The sequence below is a fragment of the Numida meleagris genome, chromosome 1 (genome assembly GCF_002078875.1).
Source record: "Numida meleagris isolate 19003 breed g44 Domestic line chromosome 1, NumMel1.0, whole genome shotgun sequence".
NCBI lineage: Eukaryota > Metazoa > Chordata > Aves > Galliformes > Numididae > Numida > Numida meleagris.
Genome location: NC_034409.1, coordinates 47,759,509 through 47,770,346, shown reverse-complemented (window position 1 = coordinate 47,770,346; position 10,838 = coordinate 47,759,509). Strand labels below are relative to the sequence as shown.

At 34.6% G+C, this 10,838-nt stretch overlaps 1 protein-coding gene across 2 annotated transcripts in view; it reads left to right on the top strand.

Moving 5' to 3' along the window:
- Nucleotides 1-10,838, top strand: part of ANKS1B (ankyrin repeat and sterile alpha motif domain containing 1B) — a 433,433-nt gene that overhangs the window by 43,344 nt on the left and 379,251 nt on the right. For both annotated transcript variants that reach the window (XM_021408341.1, XM_021408420.1), the window contains exons 2-3: nt 5,074-5,154; nt 8,489-8,645. In XM_021408341.1, coding sequence (XP_021264016.1) covers nt 5,074-5,154; nt 8,489-8,645 — 238 coding nt within the window. The remainder of the gene's footprint in view (nt 1-5,073; nt 5,155-8,488; nt 8,646-10,838) is intronic.

Below are 10,838 nucleotides of genomic sequence, written 5' to 3'. Positions count from 1 at the left end.
ACTGGGTCTTTCCTCCAGGTGCTCAATCAGTGGTTCAGGCCATGACTCAGCAGTTCCCATACAAATGTATTTCACAGTGAAACAACTTAAGTACTTGTCATGGTTTTATGGTTTTTGGTTATTGGTATTCCACAGCGTAACATCATGTAGTGTACTAGGAGTTAAAGAGTTAGCTCAAATTCAGAGTACTGTAAATAATACGTAAAACCGTACATGAAAAAGGCATACATTCTTTATGGAGGGTAATATACCTATGTAACACTGGATGCTATCAAAGAGGAATCTGTTGGAAAAAAAAATATTAAATTTATTAAAACTAAGTACTTCAATATTTGATAAATAACATTATTACTTTAAGTAGGTTACAGCAACATGGTTGTCAATTTGATTTATTTGTGCATAGAGAATGGGAACTATTTTGCTAATGATTGCAGCAAGTAAAATTACTATTATGTGTCTGAATAACTGATGATGTAAACAATATTGTGCAAAAATTTGCATTTTCAGTGTTGCTCTTTAATTTGTTCATATATTTTGTATAAATTCAGTTTACATGATTGAAAATTTGTATGAATGTAGACAGAGCAATATTCAGCATAGAAACCTGACTATGTGCTCTGATATCTTTTGGCACTGTATTTGTCAGATTATGCAACAGTAGACAGAAGGAAGATCTTTTGGAAGATTTTGACTCAGAACACAAATATCTATATGTGTATAATTCTGTATTTTTTCTACAGAACTTTTGAATAATAAGGATCTGGATTTATGTGAGCTGCTTGGTGTTTATCACTGACATCAGATAGAATGGGATGAAGCTTAGGATTTCCCACTACCAGAACTGACTTAGCAAGATAAAATTCACTTCTTCTGTAGTCCTGAAGAAGTGGACCTCTAGGAATATCTTCAAAGTATCTTGAAGACCTGGGATGGTGGGGAGAAGAGTGGGAGGTGTGAGATTTAGGCATATGGTAGGTCTCTCAGCACTCAACAACGTTTAGACCCCCAAGTATGTGCCATGAGCGCTGTCCTCTGTCCTTTTCCTCTGAAGGAACTGATTTCATCCAGGCAGTGTCATCCTCTTCTTTGCCACCTCATTTCTGAGAAGGAAATGGCAAAGAGAGTTATTGGTTGTGAGATAAAGTTTAACTGAAACCAGTGGGCAGGTAGACACTGATGTCATCAGACAACTCTCTTCAGATTTTAACAACTCTTATTATTGTTTACCAGAATGTTTTCCTTTCATCTTGTTAGAACAATGATATTAAGACCATAACTGTTAGTACATGGGTAATGAAATAATGTAATGAGAGTACATGTGCAGATGAGAAATATGATGAACGCTGACTTAAGGTTGTGATGGACATTCTGTGCATATATGTTTTTGTGCTGTTGATAGCAAATACTATCCCTGTGTTCTGAAGATGAAGTGAATTAACTTTTCATTTCCTCACTTTTTTGTTCATATGTATGTACGAGTCACTTCACAATTATTTTTTTCCATACAGCAAAAGACATAGCAAAGATCATTGAAAAAAAGCAAATCAATTGACTAACTTTTTCTCAAGTAGTCTCTCATTTTCATCTCATTCTTGGATGCTATTTGTTGTAAGTAATTATCTTCAGCTTGTAAAAAAGAAAGTAATCACAATTTTCATACTAAGTAAAGTGTGTGTCCAATTAATATTTGACATCACTTCAAAAGGTCAGTATTCTTTGTTCACATTGAGAGCAAGCTATTATTAGAAGGTCTTTCTGTTTTTTGGCAGTATAGTTGAAGTAGCATAACAAGACAGTTTCTTAGTGCCTCACTTTGGCTAGTTATAATGGAAGAAACTCATTTGTGATCATGTTCTAGCTCATCACTGACTTTTTTACAAAAAAAAAATATATATTTAATTTCTAAAAATGTTGTAAGAATCTTAGATTTCCGTAATGTAGTGATGTGCATAGGAAGAAAATTACCTTACTAAAGTATGTAAAATGAAGCAGTTTGATTGCTGGCAGCATTGAATAAATAGTACAGATGTGTTTTTCAGAACATTCTAAATTAATGGTAATCTAAAGAGCTGTTAATCTCTTGTCACTGAAAGTTGTTTTCTATAGGTTGAATTTTAATAATTTATTTAGTTCCAGATTCTCCTTTGTGTGGATTTTGCAGTAACTATGTAAGTGTTTCAATACACAGATAAATCAATGTGCTTGATAGTTCCTCATGTATTGTATGTGATTATGATGCCAAAGAAGGGCTCTTTGGGCATCTTCTCTTTGTCCACCCCACTTTTCTGTGAAGTCTGATACACCACTATACTTTTGCCCTGCTATATTCTGATTACAGAAGGTATTTAAGTGAGCCATTCACTATTTAGTTTGTAAGAATTTCCATTTGCAGACCATCGGATTTGAATTTGATTGTCAGCAATTAAAGCATAAATATCTTGTCCATTTACTGAACATACATTAATTTTTGTAGGAAATAATATTGCAGTATTATAGCAGTGCAAGACCTTATAGAAAGGAATTAGTACACTGGTACAAAGGAAGAAAAGCATCAAAGTCCTGCTCATGTTTCCTGATTTCTTTTGTTTGATAGATACCTAAAGGGTGAGTGTAAAGAGGATGGGGCCAGTGCCCAGTGGCAGGCAAAGGGCAGTGGGCCAAAAAGGAACACAGGAAGTTCCATCTCGACATGAGAAACAGTTTATCTTCTCTGAGGGTGACAGGGCACTGGAACAGGTTGTGGAGTCTCCTCTTGAGAAATTCAAGACCTGACTGGACATTTTCCCGTGTAACCTACTGTAAGGAACCCGCAGGGGGTTGGACTAGGTAATCTCCAGAGATCCCTTCCAACCCTTACAATTCTGTGATTCTGTGATAACCAGGTTCCAATTCTGAATGTGACTTTCTGTTCCACTCGGGAGGCAACGATTAGTCTCTCCATCCCATCTCATGTCTCTGAGTTATCATTGTTTACTCACACTCCTTTGTCCTTTGTACCTTTGTATCCCAACCTGAGTGTCCTGTGAAGCTTCATACAGCTGCATTTACGTAGTTTCAGTTTTGAAAAAAAAAAAATCAGTATGGTTTCACTACTGAAAAGTGTATCCAAAGACCAAAATGAGGAATTACAAAAATAAATTGAAGCATGCCTGAATGAAAGGAGAAAATTAAGGGGAAAAGAACTTTAAGGACCATTTTTTATTATTTATTTTTAGAAAAAGCCTAATGCATAATGAATAATATGTGAATTGCATTTTGAAAAACCAAGAGACACAAATACTAAAAAATCCAAACCAAAGCAAGCTAGCAAGCAAGACCAAGTAAATTAATATTCTGATTGTTTATACATTTATTAAAAATATGAGTTTTAATACCACTTTTAGTTTTCTGCTTCTTTCTCCTATAAGCAGATACAAGTCAAAGGAAGAAAGCAGGATCCAGTGCATAAGAAAATCATGTATATTATGCGAAACTATAAAACCCATTATAAAATATCAATAAATAAGGATTTCTTTTCCTTCCATTACATGATGACTGCCTGTCTTTGCCATATAAAAAAAATCTGTCTATTATGGAAGGGCTCAATTATTTCAAGAACTTAACTTTTACTGTTTCAAGAAGTTAAACATTTTTTTAATTGGAAAAATTACAATTGTTTTTACCTTCTGTAAAAAAAAGAACATCTCTAGACTTCTGAGCAGACAGAAGAAAAAAACAACAAACCTTTGCATTCTGCTTTTCTGCACCCAAGGAAATATTTCAGTCCAGTTTTTCCAGGAAGAAGTGAGGTATCCAGAATTATACAGTGTTGCATTGACTGCGGAACACAGTGTATCACAGAAATAATTCTTTATGCATGTAGTGTTTATGGGTAAACAACTGTTAAAATTTGTGATTAAATTAATCATAATGATTAATAATGAAGAAAAAGAGACCATTCTGTGAAACAAGTTTTCTGTAGGTAATAAAACATATCAAGTAGTATGGAGTTTTAAAAAAGCATATGCTAAGCATTACATGCCTTTTTATTGATGTAGATCATGGAAAGTGGCAGCATTAAAAATTATTTTTACTTGCTAGCTTCAGATTATTTTCTTTAAACTGCAGCATTTAATTTTAAATTATGAAGTAAGATGAAAATATTGTTTGCCAATGACTGTTTAACATTGTATTAGAAGCTGAAGAAAGCATACTGTAATTCGAGATTTATTATCTTGTGTTCTGGAAGTCATAATATTAATGATTGAAACCTGTGTTACTGAATAAAAAATAGGTAGAAAATTGCTTCCATAAAGGATACAGTCAACTTCAAATTTAGTTAGAAAAAGAATTGAAGGTACTCTTTCTGCCTTTGATATCCAATTTCCATTTGTTTGTTTGTGTGTTCTGGTAGATCATCAGTCACATTTTTCTACTATGAAACAAAAAATCATTCCTTTACTATTTTGTGAGCTGTTCATAAGTTGGGAAACTGGCTAGGAAACGGCATACAATGAAGCTTACTGTAAAATAGTTCTTGTAAAATATAGTAAGATAACAAAAATAAACCTCCTTTTTTATATATAAATAGTTCGTGTAAAAATGTGTCTCTGAAATGGGAAGAAAAATCTGGCAGTGTGGAAAGTACAAATTTAGTGTCTCTTGAAAGGATATGATTGGTTCTTATTAATCTTACATTTGTATGAATCTAGACTAACTGACCTAAAGTCAGTGAACATATACTTGTGAAAAAATCAGATCATGAGAGCAATGTAATTACCAGAGTAATACTGGGAGAACAGCTCTAATTGAAATGACAGAACAGTTATTAGTCTTTGAGAATTGCCCTATATAAAGTTCATGACTGGTATAATGATGAATGTGTAAAATAACTTTTATAAATAAATTATGTTGATATCAACATGACTTTTGCTATGCTAAGGTCTTTCAAAGATAATTTGTCTCCTATAAAGTTTAATCACACTTGTCACAGTTATCTTTAGGTGAACTGTGCGTCGAATTTCTGACATTTCTTTACTTGCCAAACTGAAAAAACAAACCAAACCAAAACTTTATGTTGTGCTTTATTTGCAGCATCTGGCGCGGACCAAATATAAACTGCACAGACAGTTCAGGTTATACTGCTTTACATCACGCAGCTTTGAATGGGCACAAGTAAGTACCTCATGTTTAGTTCTTATTTATGTGAATGGTATTTAACTCTATGCTTTAGGATATGTAGCATAGCGTTGAAATATTCGCTGAATGGTTACACAGACTTACTATGTACCATGAGAGATAAGATTGTTTTAGTGATATAAGAATTTTTGACAGTCATTTATTCACCTTGTAGTAATTGCAAATGAGAAATGCAGTTAAGAAGTTACTGGTTCTATACTGATTCTTGCAAATTCTTGTTTTGCGTCTATTTCTTATTGTTACTGCTAGTGGTAGCTGTAGTGTTTTTTAGCTGATGGGAAATTGCAACAGGAAAATTTGTAGTATACTTGTGTGTATGTATGCACGCATATATAGTGCAATGGATGTTTAAGGAAACAATACTGTACAAAACAAGAACAGTAGAGTCTAGTCATTATCAAAGTAAAAGTAGAATGATAAGAATGCTTAGTAGTTGCACACTTGAAAATAGAAAAAAGCATTCCGTCACCTTTTATGTGACTGTAATTTTTACGAAGTTAACACATGCATTTCTCCACAAGCATGGGGAAAACCTACAAAGGTCACACTGAAGGCTACTGCACAGGCATACCAGTGCAGGTGAACGGGTGAACTCTTCGAGTAATTTCATCAACCAAAAAGAAAGTGGAAACTTTTACATCTTGTAGTTTGTTCTGTGTTGCCTCTGTTATTATATGTTTCCCCTTACTCCATGTTACCTCCATTGTATTATGCTGCCAACTGCATGTTGGTATTAAGACAGACCAAGAAAGATTTTTGAGGTCTATAAAGTTCTTGGGAGATGGACTCCACTATCTCAAAGGTAAGAGCTGCCCCAATTAATGCAGTCCAGCCGTTCTGTTTCTAAATTGGAATTGTTAACACTGGATTTTCACTGAAGAAAATTTTGATATCAGGCTGTGGGAGATGAGGATCTGATCAAAACTTAATTGAAATTGAGAGATTTGCAGTAACTTTGACTTTGGACTCACAGATCTATAAGATAATATGAATCTGTAATAATTATACATTTAATATATTTCTTTCACAAATTTTTCATTCTCTCTTGGAAAAATTAAAACTTTAGGATGCGTATTTAATTGTGTTCTAGAGACCTGCTTATTTTCTGAAGATTGATCTTTTGGTGAAAATACGGTATTCTGTTTCTGAATAAATAGATAACATTAATATACTGTTTAATTAGATAGTATACATTTTCTGAAACTTAGTTATGTAGCAAGATTTAGAAATATCCATTAACATATTTTAACTCCTTAGTCCTTGCTGTGAGTGATATGAGTCCCTACTATACATTCTAAGTCCTTACTATGAAATACTAAGCTTTACTTTTTAAAAAAAGGGAAAAATCACTTTTCTCTTTTATGAATTGTTTCCTTGCCTTTCCACAGTTTTGATTGTCAAAGGTCCAAGGCTCACAAAAATTACTCCGTTTTTAAACAGACTAGAACTACTTTTAGTATAAACTAATGATTACCCAGCAAAGTAAAAATATTGCTGTATAAAGCTGAATCTGTTACGTATTTCAAGTATATAGCAGTATAAACAATGAAATTTCAGAACATTCAAAACTGAAATGGTATTTTCAGACACAATATTGACCTGCTGAAGTCAGAGAGAAGTTCAAGATGTGGACTTGTTCAGCCTCTGGCTGCTGTAACCCTTTAACACTCACAGCAGGGTGAGGAGCAGTTCCTGACACCATCTTTCACATTTGTCTTATTGAAGTAATCTGAAATACATAATGACATATTTCGTGATAAATTATATTGACCCTGCTACAATGGTAGCACTGTCAGCAAGAGAATTGGACAGACACTTGGTGTTTATAATTTCATCTGTCATTACAAATAACAAATAGTTCTACTCTCTGTTTCAGATTAGAAACTTGATGTTCAAAACCAATACTGAGTACAATCTTCTGGCAGGATCTTTCCTGCATAGGAGAGATTCTTGTCCTGTGAAAACTTTTGGGGTTTTAATTTTTCACACTTTACACTAAGATGAATTTGAGAGACTTCAAAGTTTTTCATGAAAAGTGAGAGCATAAGATACTGTGACCTAGCCAGTTATTTATGGCTGAGGCACGTGTTGGACACCAGCATTAAGTACCTACTCATTCACTGTATGTGATGAATTCCCTCCTCATTGGTTATTCTAGGATAGTTCTCTTTCCTATTGATGTTATGTAGGTAATTAAGTCATATCTGGGGCAGGGATTCAAATTTCAATCTCCTCTAAGTAATTTTACTTAGCCCAGTAATTTTATTGGGCTAAGGACTCAATCATTTGCTCTCTCAAACTTATTTCTACAAAACTGAAAAGTTCTTGTGGAGCACTGAAAAAGACTGACCCAAGAAAAATTTGAAAGGTCAGGGCATTCTTAATTGCTGAAGGAGACCTATATACTATTTTGTAACTTGACAGGGGACTGAAATCTAAGTTTTCCTCATTCCAAGTTGGTGTCCATTATTCAGTCAATTATACTTGGGCACGGTTCATCATGGTTTTACTGTATTTGAGTTTCTTTAAAACAATTAGACATTGCGGATCAGTATTATACCATCATTTTGAAATACGTCTCCTCCCAGTAGTTACTGTATATTGTTGTTATCTATAGATTTCAGTTATGGAGTGTTTTTTAATTTTGCTTGGTTGTGTGTGTCTGTTTTTCCCCCCTTTATTTCAATTTTATTTTATTTTTTTCTTAAGTGCATCCCTTTCAAACCACTTTGTAGCTCTGGCCTTCATTAGACTACCAATTGAAAGACTATCTATTGTGACGTGAAAAGCCTTTCAAACCTAATTTGCACTAAGAAGTTTCTCTGAGCAGTCACTTTTCTGGAACTTTCCATGTAGCAAAAGTCTTTCAGTCGTGGATTTACTCTTTCTTGGTTGTTTCCATGCTATCTGACTTTGCCAGGAGTAAGCAAAATTCAACTTAAAGTCTCCCTCAAGGCTTAGATGTGGTGACTTCTTTTGGAGACAATTGTGAGTTTCTTTTGACCTGGATATGTTCACTTTTGTTTGCCACATTTTTTCTCAATAGGCAATTAGATGAGATTCCATCAATATTAGGAGACTAATTGCACTGAGATTTACCTTTTACCTTCCTTTGTAGTGAAGGACTTCGTTTATAGTCATAATGCGTTTTGCTACCTATTTAAGGCTTAGAAATGATTGATCTTTATTTTTATAATTGTTTCACTTGAATAACATTCTTTTTTTTTCTTTTTGGAAATGTGTATGTTTACGTAAAAATGTAGCAAAGTAAGCTTCCCATCAATTTTTAGATTTACCTCCTGTTTTCCAGGGATATAGTTCTCAAATTACTTCAGTATGAAGCATCAACTAATGTGGCAGATAATAAAGGTTATTTTCCTATTCACTTGGCTGCTTGGAGAGGAGATGTAGACATTGTGAAGATTCTCATCCATCATGGGCCATCACACTCCAGAGTGAATGAACAGGTAAAGTGATTAATAATATTAGTGTATATCATCAGAAAAGAACAGCACATACACTTTAGGTCTGTCAAATTTATAGTCAAATTGGGAAAAAAAATCTCTTTTCTATTGTTCCAGTATTTTCTTCTCCAAGACTAATAAGATCTTCTAATATAAGTATACCAGGTATCTTTCTTCTGGTTGGACGTAGACCTAAAAAATATTAGATTCAAAGAGTATGAAAAATCCTTATCATAGATTATGGAATCACTAAGGTTGGAAAAGACCTCCAAGGTATCCAGTCTAGCTGTTCACCTACTGCCAATAGTTCCCCACTAAACCATGTCCTTTAGTACAACATCTGAACATTTCTTGAACACCTCCAGGGACAGTGACTCAACCACCTCCCTGGGCAGCCCATTCTAGCACCTAACCACTGTTTTGGAGAAGAAATTTTTCCCAATATCCAACCTGAACCTTCTGCTTGTTTCTGAAAAATCATATGAAGACATAGTCTAGCTATTGCATTGCAAATGTTAATGTAAATTTGAATAAACTTTGTATCTTTTTTACTTTATTAGATATCATATTCCTGAAAAAAATGTGGTACAATTAATAATGGTCATGTGTTTCGAGTATACTGTAAATGAGCTGACATGCAGAGATAAATGACAAACCACATGGACTGCATGTGTGTACGTGTGTACATAACACACACCTATCCAAAAGAAAATAGATTACATTGCCTGACACATACAGCAGAAAGAACATAATACTAGGAAAAATAATGAGAGTATTAAAATTGGTAAGGGTAGAATAAATAAATTCCGTCTGTTGTCAAACATATGCCATAACTTCTGTTTTCATTCTGTATATACCTATAAGTTTCATTTATAGGATTAGTAATAAGAAATAGAAAATCTGATGTCCTGTATAATAAGCTGAACTGCCTGAGGACTGGAGGTAGACTATGAAATGTGAGTAGTAATCATAATCTGTTGAATTTGCAAGGGTAATCAGAAGGTTATTGGAATGCAAAGGTGGGAGTCAGCTCCATATTCAGATCTAAATGTTGGTATTTATCTGGCCTGCATGTGCGCCATTATATTTCATGGAGGTCTAGTCCATGTAATCAGAAGAGTCAGCAGGGTTATTCTGGTGACCAAAAGTAAGGGCAGGACTAATTTGCCTGAACACAGAAATGCAGTACCTTCTAAGACCCTACAGTAGCTGAGATATTTGCTGGAAGGTATGGCAGAAAATGCTCATGATTTCCATGTCCCCGTGGAGTGGCTGCTGAGCTCCAGGTAGGATATCCGAGAACATGAGTGTCTAACCTTTTGGCTTTCCTGAGCCACACTGAGTGAAGAGGAATTGTCTTGAGCCACATTTAAATAAATAGGTCACTCCAAAAGTAATGCCTTCTATTTATTTCCATGGAAAGTACAAAAAATACACAGAGCAAAATAACCCTATCTGATAGAGCAAATTCTCAGATACAAGACACTATTTTTGAACATAGTCACCGCCATTAGCTGTGCATTTTCACTGCTGATGAACAAGAGCCTACAGGCTATGCTCCTAAAAATCTGCACCAGCAAGGGTGACCCACTGTCAGTGTTGCCACTGCTGAAATGCACCACCCACTGCCTCACTGTGCTCTCATCCACTGTTTGGTCTCCATAAATGTTCAGCAAATGTAAATTCAGTGACACAGCTTTGCTTCATACCCACTTCCATGTCAGACGCCATTCTGTCAGACTGCCCTTCTGCTGCTATCTGTCACACAGCAACAAAATGTAATGGCATGTTGGTGGGAAGGTTCAACCTGTACTGCCATACCGCCACCATCTGCTTCTGATGTCATGGGCCGACATAATAAAATAGAAGGCACTACTTTCGGAGCAGCCCTTTGTAAGTAAGATGACTAACATACATTACCACCAAAAGTTGTTTTATTTTAATATTTTTTACTAAAACATAAAAAAGATATAAAAGTAGTGGGATATTTGAACTTACTTTTGTGAAATTAATGCATCAGTGTTTAGTTTAACGGCAGTGGTTGAAATTCTTAGTGAGTTCATCAGAGATTTTTGATGAGATTTTATTTTTCCTGTGCTTCATCCTTGACAATAGTTATTCAAAAATACATACGGCCAAAAAGCAATAACATGACTAAGACATGCCTGTGAAATTAGGGTTGCATCTCTCTAGTAA